The sequence below is a fragment of the Balaenoptera acutorostrata genome, chromosome 1, assembly GCF_949987535.1.
Source record: "Balaenoptera acutorostrata chromosome 1, mBalAcu1.1, whole genome shotgun sequence".
Taxonomy (NCBI): domain Eukaryota; kingdom Metazoa; phylum Chordata; class Mammalia; order Artiodactyla; family Balaenopteridae; genus Balaenoptera; species Balaenoptera acutorostrata.
Window position 1 is genome coordinate 99,021,176 of NC_080064.1, and position 26,641 is coordinate 99,047,816.

Consider the following 26,641-nt stretch of genomic DNA (forward strand, 5'->3'; position numbering starts at 1 on the left):
TATCTCAACAAAAGAAAATGTAACCAGAGACTAAGTAGTTTTTATAAAAGAAGTAATGAGAGGTCAGGTAAAGAAGGCTACAGGCATGAGTTAATGGCTATAACTTTGAAGTTGGGGCTTGAAATGCACCCTGAAGGGCTTGGAGGATTTGGATAGAAAAAGAGGAAGTGGGTATGGCATAACACCGTAAGGGGTATAAACCAAGGTATTTGTGTTACACAGAAGAGGAAGAAGTGGCTAGACTAAGAGGGAAAAAGACAAACTGAGTCTCTTGTTTTCATGGGGCTTCTAAACGTGCATATTTAACTGATTTGGGATCATGCTTTGTGCTGTCATTTTCATGGAATAAATTGTATATTCTTCTAGCCTGAGACAGACTTTTTTTTTTCCAGCCAGAAAGCAAGAGCCTAAGGGCTGTCTCCATGGTACTTTTAACAGGTTACTGTAAGGATTTTAGTTCCCAGTATATGTGTTGAAGAATTTGCCATCATCTTTTTTGTTTTGTTTTATTAAGTCATACAAAGTATCTATCTGATTTTTTTGTTGATATTCAGAACAAAAATCTTTGATAATACTGTTCCTTATGCTTGCCACTTTGCACTATAAAATTCATTCATGTGTATTGCCTCATTTAATCCTCTCACCACACCTATGAGATAAATGGTATCATTCCCATTTTAAAGATGAAAGAGGCCATATAATAGAGTGATTAGGAGCCAGGATGGAGGCACTGGAGTCAGAAAGCCTAGATTCAAATCCTGGTTCTGCCATTTACTAATTGTGTTTGAATTTTGATTAAGTTATTTAACCTCTCTAGGTTATATGTTTTCTCTTGTGTAAAGTGGTAATTATAATATCATAGAGTTGTATTTAAATAAGTGACAAAAGTAAAATTCCTAGAGTCATGCTTGGCACATAGTAAGCTCTCAAAAATACTGTTATTTATAGGTCATGAGAGTTGAATGAGGTTAAGAAGTCCAAAGTCTTCTAGCTGATAAGTGGTAGAGCCAGCACCTAATTACAGGTGTTCTAAATCCAAGTACCATTTTTCTAGTTGCTTTTACCAGATTTTATTATATACTTACTTATGTATTGCTCATACATTTATAAACCTTCATTTAAATGGAGACTAGAGGGCTTCCCTGGTGGCGCAGTGGTTGAGAATCTGCCTGCTAATGCAGGGGACACGGGTTCGAGCCCTGGTCTGGGAAGATCCCACATGCCACGGAGCAGCTGGGCCCGTGAGCCACAATTGCTGAGCCTGCGCGTCTGGAGCCTGTGCCCCGCGACGGGAGGGGCCGCGATAGAGAAAGGCCCGCGCACCGCGATGAAGGGCGGTCCCCGCACCGCGATGAAGAGTGGCCCCCGCTTGCCGCAACTGGAGAAAGCCCTCGCACGAACCGAAGACCCAACACAGCCAAAAATAAATAAATAAATAAATAAATAAATAAATAAGAAAATCCTTTAAAAAAAATAAATAAATAAATGGAGACTAGATAATAAACCAGATATTAATAGCACAAGAAATTTTCTAACTTCCTTACAACAGAACTTTAATCCCTAAACCCAGTCTTTTGCTTCAGTCCGCTGATACCCACTCCTTAGTAGTTATAAACCAAATTATGAAAAGGGAAAATGACAAAGGAAAATACAGATTTAACATAATTAACAACAATTAACTTGAATATGATAAAATAAACAATTAAAAGTAAATAACACCTGCAGGGAAAACTTACAGTAATCAAAAGGGTGACTGTCCTTAATTAATAAACATACTAGACTGATAGATAGGAATAATAACTTTTTTCAAAACAAATGAGAAAAGAATAGGCAGTTCGCAAAAGAAAAAAGATGTGACTGATAAGTATTTGGAAAACAGTTTAACCTCATCAGTTAAAGAAATTTAAACTAAAGCAGGGTAATATACCTTTGATGATACAATTAACAAAATAAGAACATTTAAATTGTAATAAGCAAATTTAAGTTGAAACTCTGTTATTGGGGATGTGGTAAAATGGGACCCACATATTCTTTTTTTTTTTGACCGTGTGGGATCTTAGTTCCCTGACCAGGGATTGAACCCATCCATACCCCCTGCAGTGGAAGCTCCGAGTCCTAACCACTGGACCACCAGGGAATTCCCGAGACCCACATATTCTTGATATGGGAATGTAAATTGATAAAACTATTAATCTCCATGAAGAACCTTCAAAAAGTTCCTAACCTTAAATCTAGTAATGATCCATCTGAAAATGTAACCCAAAGAAAAAATAATAATTCTGGATAAAAATGTATGCATAGATTCATTGCAGGGTTATCTATTATAGCAGAATGTTTGGACATATCCAACAAAAAGATAGTTAAATTATTGTACACTTATTGCAATATTATTTGATAAAGAGTTTTATTAAAAATTTCAATGACCTTGGAAAAAGATGATGAGATATCGTATGTTTGGGAGGTGGAAGGAAGAAGGATTCAAAATTGCAGCCCTGTACCCTCTAGTGTCAAGCAATAAATCTAGTCTTGAGAATACTTCATTGTGGACAAAGATTTACTAAGTAGCTCTTGAATGTTTGATGTACTGAACTTCTACCTACTGTGAAAATAGTATAAACAAAACCCCTTTTGAACCCAAATCCTCTTTCCCTTGTCTTAGTGACCACCCCATTTTTCTGTTCTTTAAGTTAACTCCTCAGAAAAAATCATCTAATACTATTTCCAGTTTGTCATCTCTCAGTCTTTCTTGAACCCGGTCAGTCTTTTGGCCCTAGGTTATTCCACTGAAATGAGTTCATCAAGTCTCCAGTGACCTCCAGTGGTCAGTTCTCAGTCTTCATCTTATTTGGCTTGTCAGCAGCATTAACAGTTGATCACTTCCTTTTCTTTGAAATGTCTTCTTCTCTTTGTTCCAAGAAACCACATATTTGGTTTTACCCTTACCTTGCTGGCTGCTGCGTCTGGTCTTCCTTTGCTGGCACCTCTACCTATGATTTACTTTAAGTTAGTATGGTGAATTACATTATTTTAATATTGTGATAAAATACACATAACAAAATTTACCATTGTAACCATTTTTAAGTGTACAGTTTAGTGGCATTAAGTACATTTACATTTTTGTGAAACTGTTAACACCATCCATCTCCAGAATTTTTTTTCATCTTCCCAAACTGAAACTCCATACCTGTTAAACGCTAACTCCCAATCTCCCCACCCCTGGCAACCACTATTCTACTTTCTGTGTATGAATTTAATTATTAACTACTGTAGGTACTTCATGAATGTGGAATCATACAGTATTTGTCCTTTTGTGACTGGCTTATTTCACTTACTATGTCCTCGAAGTTGATGCTTGTTGTAGCAGGTATCATAATTTCCATTTAAAGCTGAATAGTATTCCATTGTATGTACATACTACACTTTGTTTATCCATTCATCTGTTGATGGACACTTGGGTTGCTTCCACTTTTGGCCTATTGTGAATAATGCTGCTGTGAACATGGGTGTACTACAAATATGTGGTTGAATCCCTGCTTTCAGCTCTCTTGGGTATATACCCAGAAGTGGAATTGCTAGATTATATGGTAATCATATTTTTACTTTTTTGAGGAATTGCCATACGTTTTTCCACGTTCCCACCAGCAATGCACAAAGGTTCTAATTTTTCCACATCCTCACCAACACTTGTTATTTTCTGGTTTCTAAATTTGTTTTGTTTTGTTTTCTTTTGTTAATAGCCATCCTAATGGATGTAAAGTGGTATTTCATTGTGGTTTTGATTTACATTTCCCTAATGATTAGTGATGTTGAGTATCTTTTCATGTGCTTATTGGCCATTCGTGTATCTTCTTTGGAGAAGTGTCTATTCAAGTCCTTTGCTCATTTTGTTTGGGTTTTTTTTGTTGTCGTTGAGGTTTAGCAGTTCTTTATTCTGAATATTAACCCCTTATCAGATATGATTTACAAATATTTTCTCCCATTCCATCTGTTGCCATTTTACACCATTGGTTGTGTCCTTTGATGCACAGACGTTTTAAATTTTGATGTAGTCCAATCATCTATTTTTGCTTTTGTTGCCTGTACTTTTTTTTTTTTACATGAACAGTTTTTTTTTTTTAAGGAATTCCTTTATTTATTTATTTATTTATTTACATTTATTTATTTTTGGCTGTGTTGGGTCTTCGTTTCTGTGCAAGGGCTTTCTCTAATTGCGGCAAGCGGGGGCCACTCTTCATCGCGGTGCGCAGGCCTCTCACTATTGCTGCCTCTCTTGTTGCGGAGCACAGGCTCCAGACGCGCAGGCTCAGTAGTTGTGGCTCACGGGCCCAGCTGCTCCGCGTCATGTGGGATCCTCCCAGACCAGGGCTCGAACCCGTGTCTCCTACATTGGCAGGCAGATTCTCAACCACTGCGCCACCAGGGAAGCCCCCGTTGCCTGTACTTTTTATGTAACATCCAAGAAATCATTGCCAAATCCAATGTCATGAAACTTTTCCCTATGTTTTCTTCTAAGAGTTCTATAGTTTTGCTCTTACGTTTATGTCTTTGATCCATTTTGAATTAATTTTTGTATATAGCATAAGGTCAGGGTCCAACTTAATTCTTTTGCATGTGAATATCCAGTTTTCCCAATACCATATGTTGCAAAGACTGCCCTTTCCTCATTGAATGGTGTTAATACCCTTGTCAGAAATCATTTTACCATTTATGAAAAGGTTTATTTGTGGGCTCTTATTCAACAAATTTTGATATGGTGTGTTTATTTTCATTCTGTTGAAAATACTAATTTCCCTTTTGATTTTTTTCCTTGAATCAAGGATTATTTAGAGATATGTTATTATAGTTTCCAGATACTTGGGGATTTTCTTGATGTCTTTCTATTATTGATTCCAGTGTGATCAGAAAACATACTTGTATGATTTAAATTTCTTTAAATTTACTGAGACTTATTTATAGTCCAGATTATGGTCTATCTTTTTAAATGTTCCGTATGCCCTTAAAAATAATACATATTTTGTTGTTATTCATGAAGTATTGTAAAAGTATCAATTAGATCCAGTTGATTGGTGGTATTGTTCAGTTCAGCTATGTCCTTCCTGATTTTCTGCCTGCTGTCTCTATCAATTACTGATAAAGGGGTGTTGGAGTCTCTGGGTATAATGGTAGATTCATCAGTTTTTCCTTGTTGTTCATCTGTTTTCTTGTTGTTCTAGAGCTGGGCTATAGAGCGCAGGCTCAGTAATTGTAGCGCACTGGCTTAGTTGCTCTGTGGCATGTGGGATCTTCCCGGACCAGGGATCGAACCCGTGTCCCCTTCATTGGCAGGCGGATTCTTAACCACTGCACCACCAGGGAAGTCCCCAAAGTGCGTTTCTTGATCCACTCTGACAGTCTCTTTCTTTTAATTGGTGTATTTAGAGTTGATTTTTGACTAGCGATTTTTAATGTAGTTGGATTAATAGCTCCCATAGGTGTTACAGTTTTCTGTTCATTGCCCTTGTTTCCTTTTTGTCTTCTACGCTTTTTCTGCTACCTTCTGGTTTTAACTGAGCATTTTATATGACTTCATTTTTTCTCTTATTTTACCATATCAAGTATACTTTTTTGTTTTAGTGGTTGCACTTGAATTTGAAATATAAATTTACCACTAATCCAAGCCCAGTGTCATATAACACTATACCACTTCACAGATAATACAAGTACTTTATAACAGTTTCCAATTCCTAAAATCCCTTATAATGTGCTGTCATTCATTTTACTTATCCATAAACTATAATCATCTAATACATTATTGCTATTATTTCAAATTGTTGTCTGTTAGATCAATTAAGAATAAGAAAAATAAAACATTTTATTTTACCTTCATATATTAATATTTAGGTCTAAGTTTCTGACTTAAATCATTTCCCTTCTTTTAAAGAGCTTCTTTTAATATTTCTTGCAGAGCAGATCTATGGCAACAAATTCCACTGAATGTTTGTTTGAGAAAGTCTGTATTTCTCTGTCATTTGAAGGATAACTTTGCTGGATTTGCAGAATTATAGCTTGGTGAGGTTTTTTCTTTCAACAGTTAAATATTTCACTTCATTCTCTTATTTTTGTGTAATTTCTGAAGAGAAGTCTCAGGTAATTCTCATTCTTGCTCCTCTAGCAGTTCGGTGTTTTCTTTCCCCCTCCGGCTTCTTTCAATATTTGTCTTTGATTTTCTGCAGTTTGAATATATTCCTAGGTGTAGATTTTTTGATATTTATCCTGCTCAATGTTCTCTGTTTGGCGTCTGTCTTTATTATTTAGTAGCCTTTTTTCTTCCAACTCTTCACTCCTTTTGGCCCTATCTTTAAATATATCTGGAAGATAACTAGTTCTTACCACTTCCACTGCTACTGCTTTGGTCCATATTGCCATCTTTTGGGTTTCATTTGCCTTCAGATAGTTCTCCCTGCCTCTGCCCTTGACCTCCTCCTTCCTTTCACCACAAAACAGCTAGAGAGATCTGTCTAAAAGTTCAGTGAGAACATATCATCCTTTGATCAGAACTGTCCAGTGAGTTCCCATCTCATACCAAGTAAAAGCCAAAGTCCTTACTATGACCTAAAAGCCATCTTTAAGCTGTCTGTTTCATCACTTACCTTACCTCCTACTAATCATCTCATTACTTCCCTCCAATTAGCGTGCCATCCTTTCTCTTTATAGAAGTGACCAGACATCTCAAGGCTTTTCGATTTCCCTTAGATGTCTGCATGACTCTGTTCTCTTACCATTGCCTTTAGGTCTTTACTTGAATATCACTTTGTTTCAAACTACAAATCTTCCTGCCCTATGAACTCACTATACCCCCTTTCCTGCTTTACTTTTCTCCAGAACACTTTACCAACTGACCTGTGTCTGGCAGGAGAGAGCATGGCACAGTGGAGAAAGTGGAATAAAGCCAGTTTGGCTGGAGCATTGAGAAAGAGAGGGAGAAGAACATTGTGAAAGGAAGCTAGAGTGGGAATTAGGGACCAAACTGTGCAGACTCTTGTAGGCCATGTTAACATTGTTTGGCTTTATCCTTAAGGGTAGTGGCAAATCACTGAAGTATCTTAACTGGAGGGATTTGGGAAGAGGGTCCCTATCATGATTAAATATGTATTTTTATAAAGATTATTCTAGCTTCACTATGGAAAAAAGATTGGGGGGTTGAAGGGAATTAGATGTGAAGGGACCCGATGAGAGGCTATTGCAGTGATCTAGGTATAAACTTATGATAGCTTAGTCTACTGGGGGGGTTGATGGCCATCCAAAAAAGAATGTTTGGAACTGATTCTTACCAAGAAATCCATTTATAACATATGTGGTCAGCAATTCATAACTCTTAATTGCTAAATTAATATCTCCCATTTATAGAATCTCCATTTAGTTCCATTATGAGAAAATAAAAATCTCTCACCCAGTGTTATTCTTCTTGAAAATAAATCCTAGAAATTCTATAAATCAATAGTCACATTTTTTGTGTGTGTATTTCTTAGCATTAGGCACAGAATCCAAGATCCCTGATTAAGTTTAATTCTCATTTAATGGCCAGTTTTTAGACCTGATCAAATTGATTTGTCTCATGAAAGCAAGCTTTAAATAATTTTCTTATTATGTTTTTCTGACCTCCTCTCATCTCAAATATTAAGAACTTGATTAGGACTAAGGTTGTCCTGAACAGGATATTTTAAAGACAAAGGTGTCTGTGCCTGTATTATTTCTTGTCACAAAGCCAGTAATCTCTGGCAACAGGAACCTTCAGAGTTTTTGAGAATCAGAAACTCATGACTATCTGGCCATGCTAAGATAGATTTGAAGTTCGTAAAGCAAACAGGTTAATAAACTAGGGTCCTAGCAGTAGTTTTCTAATGTGGCAGTGTTTTCATCAAACCAAAATGTTGATCCTCTGTTTTCACTTTAGGAGGGGAAAGCATTTAACTTCTCCCATGTTTTAAGCATTTTATAGGTACCTAAAATATGTTATATTGTTTAATTATCAGGAACCAGTGAGGTATCTTAATCCAGCTTTGTTTCATTAATAAGGAAATTACATATTAACAAATAACTTACCCAGGCTCACACAGGGATCCAGATATGCCAGGGGTTCCTTTCGATCAGGGGTTGTTAGTTTGGGTTCCTTGGTCTCCACTTCTCCCTATGTGTTTACGGTTTTTAAAGAACTGATGACCCTTCAATTCAATCAGGTTCAGAATCAATAAATTTTATTATGCTGCCTCCTGATTTGGGGTTCCTAATCTGACAGTACTATCCACTCTTGTCTTACATTACCTTTCCACAATTCTTCTCAAAATATTGATACTAGTAACACTGTAGTTACAGTAGTAAAGCAGTGATAGTAGTAGTAGTTGTTCTTTAGCCAGGCACTGTGCTAAGAGCTATGTATGCATTATCTCACTTGGTGTTCACAACAAAGTTGCTGAACTGTGTCCCTTACTTTAAGACTAACCCTCTCTATGTCTCAAGCCCCAGCCTCATTTCTTGCCCTCCTAACTGGACTTCCTGCTCCAGTTTCTCATTCCCTTTGTTCCTACATCCACAGTTCTCATAAAAGTTTGTGGGGGGTTTTTCTTTTTTTTTCCCTCAGATTATCTATTCAAAAACCTTAGGTGACTTTCCTCCTCTGATAGGAAAGTTTCAAGTTCTTTGGCTATCATACAGGGACTTTGGTAGCTTGCTAGCCTGCTTACTGTTTAAACCACATCTGTACTCATTCCTTTCCCCCAAGCTTTCACTGTAAATGCTCAAGCCACCTAGACTTTTTTTAATAGTTTTTTTTTTTTAAATTAGACTTTTCATTCTCTTGAATCTGTGCGTTTTTTCCATGGAATTCCATGTCTGTAATACTCCTACCCCACTCCCCTTCCTCTGCCTGACCTTCAAGAAATGTATGTAAGGCATATGGTGAAAAATCTCCCTTCTTTCCTTGTCCCCTCATTCCTCAGTTTCCTTCCAAAGGTATTCTATGTGTATTCAAGTTTCTATGCACATATATGAGTAGAGGCAAGTTAGCATGTTAGAGTGTGAACTCAGGAACCAGGCTGCGGAAGTTTGAATTGTGGATTCTCTTCCTAGATGTGTGGTTTGGGCAAATTACTAGTACCTACCTCATAAGATTTTTGTGAGGATTTCTCACAGCAGTGCCTGGCATGTGGTAAGCTCTCAGTAAATGTATGCTATTAATATTGTTGTTATTGTTATATAACAAAGCATAATACATTGAAAGAGAATGGCATTTAATATCAGGATAGGTTTGAGTATAGCCGCCTAGTTACTTTGCCCCTAAGTCATTTAACTCAAGTTAAACCTTGGATGGTTTCCTTATCTTTATAGTGGGGGAAATCATATACAGTTTTGATTTTGGTGAACTAAAAAATATAAAGGAAAGAGCTTTATCAGCTGTACCTGATAAAATGCTATATAGAGGTTAGTTGCTATTGGTCACATCATTTTGCTTTTCCTTCCAGGAAAGATCTCAGCATTTCAGTTGGTTATAAGAAGTGACGTAGTCTTTAAGAATAAAGATTTCAGAAATTTGTGACAGGTATGCTGTTTTGCTTTAGAAATTATTTTAAATTTATACTTTTTCATTAGCTATGGCTTGCTTTAGTGTTAGTCTTAAATTTTAAAATTATGATTATATAATTTATGTGGCAATGCCCTTAAGGGAATAAAGTTAGAGTAAATACCTCTTTTTATGGAAATGTATACATCAGGATTCTAGAATTGATATACTTAGCATAAATTAGTAAACTTAATTTAGTAAGCCTTATCTTTTAAGGAAAAAAAATATTTTTGTCAACATAGAAAGTATTAGTCACAGCCTATAAAATTTTCTTCATGGTTTACAAATGTTTTATTTGCCTGCGATGATAAAGATTGCTAAAGAATATTCATCTTACTAAGTAGATTGTACTACATATAAAAAGCAGTCTGCTTTGATGTAGTTTTTGATGATTTACTCTGTTGCTATAAAAGAATAGGTGTTTTTTTTTTTTACAACTCATGGAGCACATGTCCTGCTCAAAGGCACAGAGTAAGGAATACTTTTGAATAATGTGATAGTCTCCCGTCTTCTATTTAATAGAGGCATTCCCAATATTCAGCGTTTAGGAGGAAAAGTTGTAGACAGAGGTTAGTAAGTGGTAGAGCAGGATTCTAGTCAGGCAGTATGGATCCTAAGTTCAGGCTTTTAAACATTTCACTATAATGCTGTGAGAAAGAGAATGAGACTATGAACAATTACCAATAGCTTTGACAAAAAAATAAAAGAACTTCTGGAAATGAAAAATATAAATAAAAATTTTTTAATTCAATAGATTAGAATTCATGAACTGGAAGATGACCTGAAAAATAAATTAACCAAAATAAAGAGACACAGATGGACAACATGTAAGAGAAGAAATGAGAATTAGAAAATTGGGGCAGAAATTGCTAGATTTCCTTGATTTCTTTCTCCTTTTAAGCAATAACTGTATTAGTTGGATGCTTTGCTGTCCAGCTACAGCTTCCATTTCACTGCCTTTCTGATAGTGAGATTTGACTCTATGTCAAAGTTTCAGCAATTTGGATGCAAGTGGAAGTTATGTGTGCATAGGTTTTAGCCTTACGGTTTATGCCTATAAGAGGAATGAGATACTCCATTTCCCACCTCCTTCTTCCTTCCCATAGACTGGAATGTAGACACAGTGATGAACTATTTTTAGCTAGGTGGAAGAGGGCAATAACTGTAAGGATGACAGAGCAGCAACAAGATGTAAGAGCTTAGCTCTCTCAGACTGCTAAGCTGCCAAACCAGCCCTGGACTGTCCCTTTCTACTGTCATGTGAGAGAGAAAAAAAAACTTGAATTTTGTTCAGGCCATTGTAGAGTCTCTTATTGCATCAGCCTAGTCTTGTATTAGTCTTAACTAATACAAGAAGAGCATGAGAAAATCTAACAGTTATCAAAGCAGAATATGGATGTGAAGAAAAGTCAAGTAGAAATAATATTTGAGGAGTTTATAATTGAGAATTTCTAAAATTGCAAATGGCACAAATTCAAGAAGTCAGATCCTAAACAGGAGAGAAAAAAACTAAACCTAAACACTTCATAGTTAAATTTGCATATAATCAGGGACCTTAAAAATAGCCAGAGGGATGGGCTTCTGGTGGCGCAGTGGTTAAGAATCCGCCTGTCAATGCAGGGGACACGGGTTCAAGCCCTGGTCAGGGAAGATCCCACATGCTGCGGAGCAACTAAGCCCGTGCGCCACAACTACTGAGCCTGTGCTCTAGAGCCCACGAGCCACAACTACGGAAGCCCGTGCTCCTAGAGCCCGTGCTCTGCAACAGGAGAAGCCACCGCAGTGAGAAGCCCGTGCACCGCAATGAGAAGCCCGCGCACCGCAACGAAGAGTAGCCCCCACTCGCCGCAAATAGAGAAAGCCTGCGCACAGCAACAAAGACCCAACACAGCCAAAAATTAAATGAATAAAATAAATAAATAAATAAATAGCCAGAGGGAGAAGACAGATTACCTTCAAAAGATCTATTAGACCGGTTTATTGAAAGGAAAAATTGAAACTTGAAACCAGAAGAAAAGAATAACTACAGTGTGCTGAGAAGAAATAACTATTAAAGCTAAAATACCTTTCAAGAGTGTAGTTACATAAAGTTTTCAGAAAAATTAAAACAGAGATTTTTATCTCCAGTAGAATATCATTAAGACAAATTCAGAAAGATACACTTTAGGTAGAAGGAAAAAGATCCCTGATGGAGGGTCTGAGATATTTGTTGGAAAAGAAGAAAGGCTGAAAATTAACGAGCCAGGAATTCAATCTAAATTAGAAACAGGACAGAATAAAAAAAGGAAGGAAATTATAGACATAAAAGTAGAAATAAAGAAATAAAAAACAAGTGAACAATGAAGGATCAACAAAGCTGAAGTTGATTCTTAGAAAAAGACTAATAGAGTTAACAAACCTGGTAAGATTGATCAAAAGAGAGAGAGAAGCCATAATAAACAATAAGTATGAAAAAGGAGATGTAACTACAGATGCTACAGAGATTATTATAAAAGAAAAATGTACTCACTAATACATTTTTTAAGGAATAATTTCAAATGGTAGATTATTGCATGAGTTATCATAATAGTATAATAAGCCTTTCAAGACCACTTGTCAAATTTGCCAAAAATTTTTACTCCTGAAAAAGTAAGATGGTTGGATTAAATATTTTAATCCTTTACCTGAATTCTTAGAGAATGTCAAGGGTACAATGAATGGGATAACTGCCTCAGTCATAATTTACTGAAGGTTTTAGTAAAAATTTGGGGATAATTGATGGGTCAGTGTCTTCTAAAGCGGTAGAATTTGTGTTCCTTTTTTGATACATAAGAAGTAAGGAAGTGTCATTTAGTAAGGAAATGTAAGAACCTAAGAAACTGTGGAAACCTTGTGCTTTTAAAAGTTTTTTTTTTTTTTTAAGTTTTGGATACTTGTACCAAAAAGTGATGGCACAATACTGAAAATGATCTATAATTTAGTGTTTTCTTTTCTTTCCTTCTCTTTAAGAAAAATATTGTCACCAGCCCAATCGTTTTTTTTTTTGTTTTTGTTTTTGAATTATTTATTTATTTATTTATTTTTAGCTGTGTTGGGTCTTCGTTTCTGTGCGAGGGCTTTCTCTAGTTGCGGCGAGCGGGGGCCACTCTTCATCGCAGTGCGCGGGCCTCTCACTATCGCAGCCTCTCGTTGCGGAGCACAGGCTCCAGACGCGCAGGCTCAGTAGTTGTGGCTCACAGGCCTAGTTGCTCCACGGCATGTGGGATCTTCCCAGACCAGGGCTCGAACCTGTGTCCCCTGCATTGGCAGGCAGATTCTCAACCACTGCGCCACCAGGGAAGCCCCAGCTCAATAGTTCATATTCACACTGTTCTATTGATTTAAACAGTGTGCTTAGAGAAGATGTTGACTTATGGGGACAAGTGCCGTATTTTCTGGAGGAGCAATAGAAATAGTAGTGGTGACCTCTGTGGATAGGCACTCTGAAGCACACCAGTACATAAGAAAGTCCTAGGCTGACAGACATCTGCGGGCCTGGAGAGCAGCTGGTACAGATTACAGCAAGCTCCAGGAAGGAATTTTTTTGCGGGGTGGGGGGTGGGAAGAAGGGAATGAAATTCATAGATTGTCTGGCAGGTTTGGTTGGAAAATATGTTGGTAGACAATTCCAGAATAAACACAAGTTATACGAAAAAGGAAATGTAATCTTAATATATTACTTTGCTATGTGTTATTTAAGAGAGCTAAAATTCTCATCTACCGTAAGAGCAATATGTAAAACTAAAAACCAAGAGATAGGAGTATAAATATCTTATTTAGAAGTATGGCGAACACTCAAAGAAAGAGCTAGAAGTTTGAAGTAGGTTAAGGGGATATAGTTACTGCTCTTTTTTGTTATAAGCCTTTACGTAATGCCTGCTAGTAGTACTAATTAGCATATATTACTTTTAGTTTAAGAGAGTGTAAGACCTAAAGCTTTTGCGTAAGAGACAGAATGATTACAGAATTTGAAACTATCATCTGAAAAATGAAATAGGACTGCTTATTGAAAAAGAAGATATGGCGGGTGGAATAACTGTCTTCAAATATTTGAAGGAGCATAGACTGGAAGAGGAATTCTCTTTTTTCTGTTTGGCATCAGAGACAGAGACCCAGTAAGTGGCCACTACAAAGAAACAGCAATGTAAAGAACGTTCTAACAATTAGGTTATCCAGAAATGGAATGGACTGTTTTGTGAGCATAGAATTCAAAGGGTTAGATGACCATATCTGGAGATGTTTTTAGAGTGAATTGCCACAAAAGAAACACTTACTATGGTTCAGGCATTCTGTTGTTAAATAGTGACTTCAGTATTTAAAACTAGAAAAGACAAAACCAGCTATTCATTTAACATGTTATAAGATTTGCTCATGTAAATTAAATGTATTGTTTTCTAAGTTTGTCATCATAGTCTTCATAGAATAAGCTTTTATCATTTGTGGTTTGCAAAATTAGGATTTAGGAAGATTTCTTTTTATTGGGACTACTGATCTATTTTGTCTTATTCCTATTATCTCCTCTTTACCTTTTCTTTCCTGTTGTTTATTTTTCATATTCTGACTCTGGTTGAATTGGTCAAGTTTTCTTTGCTCGTTTTTCCTCTAGTGATTTTTAAGTTATATGATTAGGTGTTGACATTACATTTTTCACATGTTTAGATTTATATTTTTTTAATGTATAGAAAAAGAGAGATTCAGTATCTTTATCCTTTTCCCAAGAAGAGAAAACCTTTAACATGCCTTTCTTCCTATCTCCTCCCAAACAAAAAGGTGGAGATAATCAGAGTTTTATTTCCAGATTTTTGTACATATTTTACAGTGATAATTAGATAACTATAATTTTTACTGATTTATTTGCTTGGCATATTTCTTGTTCTTACACCTTTCTGTTTCTTGAATCATTTTCCTTTTTTGTGTTGGAGTACCAACTCCAGTAATTTTTTTTTTTAAACATCTTTATTGGAGTATAATTGCTTTACAATGGTGTGTTAGTTTCTGCTGTATCACAAAGTGAATCAGCTATATGTATACATATATCCCCATATCCCCTCCCTCTTGTGTCTCCCTCCCACCCTCCCTATCCCACCCCTCTAGGTGGTCACAGAGCAGAGCTGATCTCCCTGTGCTATGCGGCTGCTTCCCACTAGCTCTCTGTTTTACATTTGGTAGTGTATATATATATGTCCATGCCACTCTCTCACTTTGTCACAGCTTACCCTTCCCCCTCCCCATATCCTCAAGTCCATTCTCTACATCTGCGTCTTTATTCCTGTACTGCCCCTAGGTTCTTCAGAACCTTTTTTTTTTTTTTTTAGAGTCCATATATATGTGTTAGCATATGGTATTTGTTTTTCTCTTTCTAGTAATTTTTGATATGTATTTTTATTATTTAGTTCTAATTGTTTACTTTCCATCTTGATTTCTTCTTTGACCCATGTATTATTTAGAATTATGTTGTTTAACTTACAAACATTTTGAGATTATGTAGTTATATTTTTGTATTGGTTCCGAGTTTAATTGTATTATAGTTAGAATGTACGCTTTATATGATTTTCAGTCCTTTTAAATTTGTTGAGACCTGATTTACGGCCCAGCATTGTCTGTTCTAGTAAATGATCCATGTGCAATTTGGAAAAATGTGTAATTTGCAGTTGTTGGGTGTGGTGTTCTATATATGTCTATTGGAGTAAGTTGATTTGTTATTTGGTCAAATCTTCTATATATCCTTACCGATTTTTATCTTCCTTTTCTATCAGATACTGAGTTATGTTAAAATCTAATCATGATTGTGTATTTGACTAGTTGTTCCTTTAGTTCTGTCAACTTCTGCTATATGTATTTTGTCTTGTATTTTAATTTTTCCTATTGAACATTTACTAACGTAATTAGTGATATTTGGATTATCCATTATTTTCAATTTGTCCATCTGTTCTTTGTTCCTTCCTTTTTTTCCTTTATTCCTTCTGTTTTTAGTTATCAAACCATTCAAAATGTAGTGGCTTAAAACAGTAACCTTGTGTTATCGCCCATAGTTTCTTGAGTATGGAATTAAGGAGTGGCTCAGCTAGGTAGATCTGGCCTAAGGTCTCTCCTCTGGGTGTTGCAGTCAAATGGTGGCTGTCTGGGATCATCTTCATTCACAGGTCCAGGAGGACTCACAACTGGGGTTCCTTCAGCAACTTTGTCCCATCTCTGTGGTCTCTCCAGAGTGGCAGCTTCAGGGCAGCCTTACAGCCTGGGCCCAAAGGCATGGCTGCAAAGAGGAAGATCCAGGAGGAAATTCTGGCAACCTTTCTAGCTTCAGAAGTCAGACAACACCACTTTTGCTGTATTTTATTAAATCTGCCCATATTCAAGGGGAGAGGAATATGTTTTTCTCTAGAAGTTTTTTAGGATGAGATTTATCCTTCTTACCTCTTTCACACTTTCCATCTCCCCATCCTTTTGTTCTGCTCTGTTTGGGTGGGTTCAGTATATTGGTTCACTAACCTGCTTTTTTCAGCTATATCCATTTTTCTCTTCAGCCCATCTACTGAATTTTTTCTGATGCTCATATTTTTATTTTCTAGGTCTCCAAAGTGTCTTTTACGTAGATTTAATAACTTCACAGGTTTCTTTAAGAATATTACATTTATTTTACAGCGTTTTATAGGCCCTCTTAACTCTGTTTTCTTTGGTTTTTGTTCTTCTGTTTGTTGAATTTATTGCCTCTGTCAAGTTGTTTTCCTCAAATCTGTGATTAATTGTCTGCTCTTTTTGAGAATCCCCACTGGCCTCTTCTATTTACAGGAGCTTATTACCTTCTTTCATTTGGGAAAGGGTAGGAAGTGCTGTTGGGCTGAGTATACCTGGTTTTAGAGTGTGAAGACTAATATATAAACTTCATTTATAAGTACATTATGTCTGATCACTTTATCCCCATATACATCCTCTCCCCAAAATACTAATCTTGAGAAGAATAAGAGGAGAAGGTATCAAGGAAGATATTCTCTCAATGAGATAATGTGATTTTCTGTTACAAACACAGTTGATGTTGCGTTATGATGTACTATGAGGAGTGTTGTTCTTTATTTTAGAAACTTAAGTCTTACCATCATTTCCATATTTATTCACCACCATCCCCACCCATCCCCAACATGTTGTGGTCAGTTGTCACATTTAAAATATTCACAGCTTCTATAAATATTTAAATATAACCAACAGTATAACTGCTTGTTAAGCTTCAGTGTTCCTTAATGTAAAAAATTTTTTCTCCAAAATTTCTTGTCACAACTAAATTTCCTTTAATGAATTTTGTTGCATAGGTTCAGTTGTGCAGGAGAAACTATTTCATCTTTTAAATAGTTTAAATATTTAAAAACAGAAACAACAAAGTTGGGGTCTATTTGCATCACAAGGAAATCAAGTTATGTTATTTTATGAAATTTAGAAGTAGTTTTGCTGAAGTTCGAAGAGTGAAAAAAATGTTATAACTTGGGCCATAGTGTTAGGGATTCAAGATTGACTTAAAATGTAAACATAGTGTAATGTTTATTCTTGTCCTCCTTATTTGTCAGGGAATCTTAACCAGAGTGAGAAATTTTCTGGTGCTGTGTTGGGAGTGCACGGCACAAGAGATTTCCATAAAAAGGCATGGGATTTGCTTGGAAGAACATAGTAGTTTTCTAACTTGGCAGTAATGAGTTAGAACTAACCCCCTTTAAAAAGAAAATATTAATCTACATTATTCCTCATTGGGTATTTGTATGTGTTTTCTTATCTGAGTTATATTATTCTTGTATCTGCATTTGTGCATATGTATATACATTTATAATCCATGGTACTTGTTAGGTGTAAAGAAAATAATTTTCTATGCATACAGTATGTATGAAAAATGACTTTGGAAGTCGACTCTCTTACCCCTCGAGTTGAGGAACAGGGGACAAATATTTTGTTCTTACAGAGTACCCAAAATAATTTGGCAATGTCTGAGTGCTTTTCCCCGAATTCTGTTGCCCTAGGAGGCAATTTGGGGAGCATAAATGAGCCTTACTATATTAGGATTCCCTCTCGAAAGGTACACATTTTTGGAGGAGAAAGGTGATGAATTCACATCTCGTTAAAATGACAGCAATCCCCAGACTAAGAATCACTGGGGGCCTCGAAAGGGGGTTACGGATATGGGGATCTGTCTGGTTGAAATACATGCTCTTGTGTTTAACAGCTTTTTTTTCCCCATAGAAATGAAAGAATTATTTGATACAGATAGAGGTATAGGATTACTAGTATCCAGCACAAACCTCTCCTACCTCACTTTTTCCTCAGGTTTCCTGTCCATCTATGTAGCAAAATGTAGTTGTTTCTCAGCGCTCAGTTCTTAGCTTTCTTCTGTTTCCACTGAATAAATACATTCTCTTTGGTTGATCTCATCTGCTACTATGGTTTCAACTACAACCATCTGCTATGATTTCAACTACTACCATCTTTTATAACATCAACTCCTAAGTCGTACCAACCCATTGGTTTCTACTGAGCTTCCAGACTTGGATTTTTAAATATCTATCAGATGTATCTATCAGATATCTACCTGCTTTTGCCATAGGAATCTCACACTTAATTTTTGGCAGAAAGCATTAACTTTCTTTTTAAACCTTCTTTTTATATTTCCAGTCTTAATTGGAGGTATGCCACCAGCCACCTAATTTGCCCAAGGTAGATATCTAAGAGTTATCCTTGACTGTTCTTCATTCCCCTTAATAATAACCTCTAGTCAGCTACGGAGTCTTTTGTCAGTTTTACCTTCAGTAAACCACTGCCCCCTCTTCAGCCCTAGTGCTACTATACAGGCCTGTGTCATTTTCCACCTGAGCTATTACAGTAGCTTCCTAACTGTTCTCCCTGCCCCTCTAGTCTCTCTTTCCTTCAGTCTATTTTATATACTGTTATCAGTTATCTTTCCAGAATATATATATATAACTTTAAAAAAAATCATTGTTCCCAATTCATCACACCACCATCACCCCACTCCCCCTGCCACTTTCCCCCCTTGGTATCCATACGTTTGTTCTCTACATCTGTGATGATGAATTGGGAGATTGGGATTGACATATATACACTAATATGTATAAAATAGATAACTAATAAGAACCTGCTGTTTAAAAAAATAAATAAAATAAAATTCAAATATTAAAAAAAGGAAAGTAATAAAACTTGACTTTTACAAAAAGAAATCATTGTTTACTCCTCATTGCTTACTAGATAAAAAGTAAACTCCTTAATGTGGCAAATGCCTTTGCAAGCATAACCCAGTCTCCATATCCGGCTTCATTTTCCATACCTTACTTTTAAACCCTGTGATTTACCCATGCTGAGCTATGTGGTATTCCCTAAATCTTCTGTATTTAATAATTTGGAGAATTTACTCAAGCTGTTCCTCTGCTTAGCATGCCCTTTCCTACACACCTATAACATTCCTCTTCAGTTTTTCACTTATCTTTTATGTAACTTCCATTAAAAAGCTATCCTGTATTTATTTATAAGTTTATTTCTTATTGGATGCTATTGTAAATGGTATTTTAAAAATTTTATTTCCAGTTCTTTTCCAGTATATGGAAATACAATTGCTTTTTTTGGTATCAGTCTTTTATCCTGAAGCCACTTATTAGTCTGGTAGCTTTTTTGTATATTCCTTAGGATTTTCTACATACAGGATCATGTCATCTATGAAAAAAGTTTCACTTCTTCCTTTTGCATAGGCTAGAACCTACTATACATAGCTTAGTACAGTGTTGAACAGAAGCGGTAAGAGTGGTCATATTGGTAGAAGAAAAAGAAAAACCATGTAATATCAATAGATGCAGGAGAAGTATTTGAAAAAAATCTAACATCCATTCCTGAGAACCTATATAAACAAAAGCTCTTAAGAGTGTAAAGAAGACCTGAAACCAAAAAGTTTGAGAATAGTCTGACTAGAGTAACCTAAAATGCTAACTGCTTAGAATACGTAGGGATTCATAATTTAGGGTCCCCAGCACTTGTATAGCGGGGGGGTGGGGGGTGGAGATACATCTTGATTGATTGATTGATTGGCTTGGCCAAAAAGTTTGTTCGTTGTTTTCCATAAGATGGCTCTAGTAGCGCTTAGTTGTCTTTAACTTCATTTGAAACAATTTTGTTAGATTGTATTGTGACAACTGTCATATCAACGTGCATTTTTAAAAAAGACATCAAAATTGGTGAATTTTTGTGTAGCCATTTTAATATTGAAGATAGAAGGAAAACAACATTTTTGGCATATTATGCTTTATTATTTGAAGAAAGGTAAAAACGCAACTGAAACGCAAAAAAAGATTTGTGCAGTATATGGAGAAGGTGCTGTGATCAAACGTGTCAAAAGTGGTTTGTGACGTTTTGTGCTGGAGATTTCTCGCTGGACGATGCTACACGGTCAGGTAGGCCAGTTGAAGTTGATAGCGATCGAATCAAGACATTAATTGAGAACAGTCAATGTTATAACACGTGAGAGATAGCCAACATACTCAAAATATCCAAATCAAGTGTTAAAAATCATTTGCACCAGCTTGGTTATGTTAATCGCTTTGATGTTTGGGTTCCACATAAGTTGAGCGAAAAAAACCTTCTTGACGGTATTTATTTCCGCATGTGATTCTCTACTTAAACGTAACGAAAACGTTCCGTTATTTAAAACAAATTGTGACGGGCAATGAAAAGTGGATACTGTACAATAATGTGGAACAGAAGAGATTGCGGGGCAAGCGAAATGAACCACCACCAACCACACCAAAGGCTGGTCTTCATCCAAAGAAGGTGATGTTGGGTATATGGTGGGATTGGAAGGGAGTCCTCTATTATGAGCTCCTTCCGGAAAGCCAGAGGATTAATTCCCACAAGAACTGCTCCCAGTTAAATCAAATGAAAGCAGCACTCGACAATAAGCATCCGGAATTAATCAACAGAAAACGCATTATCTTCCATCAGGATAACGCAAGACCGCATGTTTCTTTGATGACCAGGCAAAAACTGTTACAGCTCAGCTGGGAAGTTACGATTCATCCGCTATATTCACCAGACATTGCACCTTCACATTTCCATTTATTTCGGTCTTTACAGAATTCTCTTAATGGAAAAAATTTCAATTCCCTGGAAGACTGTAATAGGTACCTGGAACAGTTCTTTGCTCAAAAAGATAAAAAGTTTTGGGAAGATGGAATTACGAAGTTGCCTGAAAAATGGCAAAAGGTAGTGAAACAAAACAGTGAATACATTCATTGTTCAATAAAGTTCTTGGTGAAAATGAAAAATGTGTCTTTTATTTTTACCTGAAAACCGAAGGAACTTTTTGGCCAACCCTGTATTTATTGGCCCGGCCTCACAGCTTGTGGGATGTGCCCCCTGCACTGGAAGTGCTGAGTCCCAACCCCAGGACCGCCAGGGAATTCCCAAGATACTTTTTTTTTAACTAACCTCTAAATGAAATTGAGTATTTGTTTCTATTTTGAATGCAGGCAACATACCACAGTGGTAATATAAGCACCAACTGTGACTTTGTCATCAATAAATGTTACTTTTAACTTTTCCTGTATTTGTTTGTTTCTTGAGGGCAACATATAATTAGGTCTTGCCTTTGAATTTGAATGTTGGATATTAGAATAGATGATTTAACATTTAATGTAATGATGTGGTTGCCTTTTAATTCTATCCTATTTGTTTTGTATTTCTCCCATCTTTTCTTTGTTCTTTTCTGCTCGTTTGTATTTTTCCTGCTATTTTGTGGATGAGTTGATTTTTGTTTTTTTTTTAGTATTCCACTTTATCTCAGCTACTGGCTTATTAGCTATGCCTCTTCTCCCCCATCCCCCCCCCCACCCCCGTGGTTGCTTTAGGATATACAGTATACATCTTTAACATATAATTATTTACCTTCAAATAATATACTACTCCAGATATAACGTAAGAACCTTGAACATTATACTTCCAGTTCCCTTCCCTTTCTTGTGCTGTTATTGTAATATATTTTACTTCTACATATGTTGTAAACCCGGTGGTACATTGTTATTTTTGCTTTAAGAGGCCAAAAAAGTCTTGTAGATTTACTCTCACCATTTCTGGTACTTTTTATTTCTTTAGTAATGTCATTTCTTTTTGTTTTTCTTTTTTAAAATTTATTTATTTATTTATTTATGGCTGCATTGGGTGTTTGTTGCTGCACACGGGCTTTCTCTAGTTGTGGAACGTGGGGGCTACTCTTCGTTGTGTACTGACTTCTCATTGCGGTGGCTTCTCTTGTTGCAGAGCACAGGCTCTAGGCACGCGGCCTTCAGTAGTTGTGGCACACAGGCTCAGTAGTTGTGGTGCACGGGCTTAGTTGCTTCACGGCATGTGGGATCTTCCTGGACCAGGGCTCGAACCCGTGTCCCCTGCATAGGCAGGTGGATTCTTAACCACTGTGCCACCAGGGAAGCCCCAGTTGTCATTTCTTTATGTAGATCCACATTTCCATTGTTATCATTTTCTTCCACCTGAAGAATTTTTTTGCTTTTTTAAAGTGCAGGCTGGTGAACTTTTTTCTTCCCCCAGCTTTTCTTTCTTTTTTTGGATCTGAAAAAAAAATTATTTCACTTTCATTTTTGAAGGATATATTCATTGTATTTAGCATTCTAGGTTGACCATATTTTTCTTTAAGCATTTGGAAGATGTATTTTCTTCTGTCTTGCATAGCTTCTTGAGAAAGTCTACATATTTTCTTAACTTTGTTTCTCTGTAGCTAAACTTTTTCCTTTGGCTTCTTGTAAGATTTTCTCTCTTTGACAGCTTTTCAGGAATTTGATTATTGTGCCTTGTGCTTTTCTTTGTATTTATACTAAGGAGAGGGCTCATTGAGTTTCTTGGATCTGTGGATTTATAGTTTTTATCAAATTTTGAAAGTATTTTATTATTTATTTTATTATTCAAACCGCCCCCACCCCATTCCAGTTACACACATATACTTGATAGCTGTGGTTTTCCTCTTCTTTCTTCTTTTATTCTTCTTCTTCCTTTTCTTTTCTCTCTCCCTCCCCTTCCATCTCCCCACTCTTTACCCTCCTCCTCATCAACTTTTTTCTATCTTCATCTCAGTTCCTCTGAAATTTCCTTCTGCAATATTTAATATAATGTTAATCCCATCTGGTTATATTTCCATTTCAGATACTGTTTTTGAACACTAGAAGTTCATTTTGGTTCTTTTATGTCTACTGTTTCTCTCCTCATATTTTCCTTAAATCCTTGAGCGTATTTATCATAGTAGTTTTAGAGTCCTCATTGGCTAATTCCATTATCTCACTTCTGGGACTGTTTCAGTTGACTCATTCCACCCTAGTTTCAGGTCATATTTTCTTTCTTTCTCACGTGTCTATTAATTTTTATTGGATGCTGTGGACGTTGAAAATTTTATATTGTTGAATGGTGGAATTTTTTTTTTCTTTAAAAAAATCTTGGACTTGCTCTGACAGGCAGTTGTTATCTGTGGATTGACTCAGTCCTTTTGAGGCTTATTTTTAAGCCTTTTTAGGAAGCATGTAGAGTACTTTTTACTCTAGGGTTTGTTTACTCCTGTACTAAGTATGAATATTCTGGGGTTTCAAGTGAATTGCCTATTTTTCAACAAAGAAGACTCTTCTGGTCAGAATGTCAATATTTCCCAGCACTCTGGGAATTGCTCAGCTTACAGATTCCTATTTATTCTTTGCCTTACCTCATGGAGTTTCATCCTGCGTGCCTGGCTTAGTGTTTGGCCGCAGACTCAGGTGGACCCCTGTGCAAATTTCTGGAGTTTTCTGTGCATAACTCTCACTTCTCTGGTAACTTCTCTGCTTGAGTTTTTTCTCCCTGCATCACAATCTGAAAGAACCTCTAGGCAGAAAGCCAGGGCAGGTGTAGGTCTCACTTCATTTCCTTCCCATCTCTCAGAGATCCCAGTGCTATACTGCTTATTGTCCAATGACGTCTGCAAACAGTTGTTTCACATATTTTGTTTGGTGTTTTAGCTGTTTATTGTGGGATGGAAAGTTCATTCCTATTTACACCATCATGGCCATTGGAAATTCTTTTGTATCTTTTTAAGATAATCATGGAGATAAAAAATAAAGTTTATATTTCTTCCCCCCCATCCCAGCAATTTGGGCGTTATGAAGTAAACCAGCAGTACCTACCTACAGAGTTTTAACAATTTCATCTACATTTTCCCATTTGTATCATAATAATATTTGAGGTAACAGTTTATGTGGTTCACCAATAATACAATAATGAGCAAAACAGTATAGAATTACATATGATATTTTAAGCAGATAAAATAGCATTTTCATTATATTAAAGCTCATGAGTGAACTTTTCAAAAAAGTATGTAAGTTGAAGTGATAGCTTCGTAAAGAGTCGGGCTCGTGATTATAGTTATAACTACTAGTTTTATTCATCTTATTTTCTGATCAAATACAAAGTAACATGAACAGGCTAATGATTGATGACTAGTCAAAGATAATCTGTAATGAATTAAAATGCCTGGCAGTGGTCCTATAAATTTATATTAAAATATACATGGTTTTGTTGTATAGCCTCTGTCTTCCTCTTGATAGTTTTAAGGGAAAAAACAAAAACAAAATCTCATGTTATTTTACGTAACAGTTTTACATTCTTAGGCTATTCTTAGCATGTTTATTAATCTTTGTTTTTTTGTTTTTGTTTTTTTTTCCAGATTGTCAGTGTTTAAAAAGACCACATCATGCGTGAGTACAAGCTAGTGGTCCTTGGTTCAGGAGGCGTGGGGAAGTCTGCTCTGGTAAGTTAGCCACCTAACTATAATTAATTAACATAATACAAGAAGAACGGTGATATTTTCTTGCTTTACAACTTCTAGTCACTCAAGAGAAAAGGTAGCGGTATTTTTTATATGCCTAATATCTGGCCTACCAGGGTACAAGGACTCATTCAGTAACCATGAATGTGTAGTTTTATAATGGTGGCTCATTCATTCTTTGATTTATCAAATATTTATTGGCTACCTGTTTTATGTTAAGCACTAGTGTTTGTGATTCAAAGAGGAATAAAATTGTTTTCACTGTTAAGGAACTTACATTCTAGTGTGGGAGACTGATTATTACAAGTACCAGTGGAGTAAGTCCTACCCTACCCCCATCCCAGACTTAAGTGGAATAAAGGTCATTTTTTTGTACACATGCTGTATTTATTTAGTAAGTGTTCATTGAGCTTCTACAATGTCAGACTCTAAAGTTACAACAGTGAACAAAAACAGTCACAGTCTCCCTCACAGAGCTTACATTATAGTGGGGGAGATGTAATAAATACACAATTAATCAAAGAACTACTTGATTATAATTGTGAGAGAGGTACTTTGAAAGAAAAGTATATATTGTTAAGAGACTCCTATGACAAGGGAACCTAAATTAGCATTTGAACAACTGAGAAGGGTCACAGTTGCTGGGATAGGAGTGAACTGGGAAGAAAGTAGAGGGAAATGAGGTGAGAGATAAGCAGGGGCCAGATCATGACTTGAAGACCATGTAAGAACTTGGAATTTATTCCTAATGACAATGAGAAGCTGTTGAGGGTAGGGTTTTTGGAGGGTGGTGGTGGTGACAGAACTGGATATATGTTTTAAAGAGAGCACTTTGTTCTATAAAGAGTAATTTAGAAGACAGGCAGAGAAGATGTGGGAAACAAGTTGGGAGTTAATGCAATACACCACATTATTTTTTTGGAAGCTTATATTAGCAGTGAAGAAGAGAAAAGTAGATGTTTTGAGAGTTAAATAGGAGGTAGAATTGACAATTAACTTAGTGCTGGATTGATATGGGGACTAGGAGAGAAGGAGCTGTTGAGGGTGACTCCCAAATTTCACAGTTGAGCTACTGATTTTATGAATGGACCATTAAAGAAGTAGAAGGAAAGCACTGGAGAATGAGCAGATTTGAGAGTGAAAATCAAGAGTCATGTCAAATGTCATGTGCTTGTGAGATGTTCGAGTAAATACATCAAATAAAGAATCAGATCCTCAAGATAATAGCTTAAAAGAGAGACTTGTGGTATGATTTGGGTTGCCATGAATATATCTATGGTATTTATTTCATGGGAATTACGTTACTGTTAGGAGTGTAATTTAGTACCTATGTGGTGAATGTTTGCGAGTATCTGTTATTTTATTATTATTATTATTTTTTATTTGTTAACATCTTTATTAAAGTATAATTGCTTTACAATGGTGTGTCAGTTTCTGCTTTATAACAAAGTGAATCAGTTATGCATATACATATATCCCCATATCTCTTCCCTCTTGGTATCTGTTATTTTAAATGCATGTAACTTTCAATTCAGCAAGTCCCTTTCTGGAAATGTATCCCACACATAAGTTCACATATACAAAATGACATGGTCAAGAATGTCTATTACAACATTCTCTACAGTGGCAAGAGTTTGGAAACAACCTAAATGTCTACCAGTAGGGGCTAAATAACTTTTTAATACGTATTTTGAGTAGAATACTATAAACCATTAAAAAGAATGCAGCAGCTCTGTATATACTGATAATTAACGATATCTAAGCTGTATTACTTAGGAGGAAAAAGATACCAAGCAGTGTAGAGTACCATATGTGTTTTATAAGAAAGGAAGAAGGAGGGGGGAGATATTATAAAAGAACAGAGGCTATTTTTGCAAGGTTCAATAAGCTACAGATAACATGTCAATTACTTCCTTGGGAGTGGAATTGGAAAAGGTGGTAAATAGAATTAGTTACCATTACATATGTTTTTGTGTCTTTTGCATTTTGTCCTATGTCCATGAATTACCTTTTAAAAATAAATAAATTAATTAAAAATCCCTAGGAATTAACGAGGTTGTCTAGGGAGAGACTAGAGAGAGAAGAGAACTCAGGACTGGGCTCTGAGTACCTCTCAACCTTTAAAGAGTAGGTAGGATTGGAGGATCCAGCATAGAAGAATGTATCTTGTACTTGAATGTAAATAGTGTACCTTTACT

At 36.1% G+C, this 26,641-nt stretch overlaps 1 protein-coding gene across 4 annotated transcripts in view; it reads left to right on the plus strand.

Moving 5' to 3' along the window:
* Positions 1–26,641, plus strand: part of RAP1A (RAP1A, member of RAS oncogene family) — a 77,885-nt gene that overhangs the window by 30,322 nt on the left and 20,922 nt on the right. For 2 of the 4 annotated variants that reach the window (XM_057547893.1, XM_057547887.1), the window contains exon 2: positions 24,342–24,372. Coding sequence is in view for 3 of the 4 variants with exons in the window: in XM_057547887.1 (XP_057403870.1) it covers positions 24,342–24,372 (31 nt within the window). In the remaining variant the exon portion in view is untranslated. Of the gene's footprint in view, positions 1–9,497; positions 9,575–24,341; positions 24,426–26,641 lie in introns of those variants that run through there. The other 2 variants (XM_007169404.3, XM_057547873.1) reach the window with 2 other exon arrangements.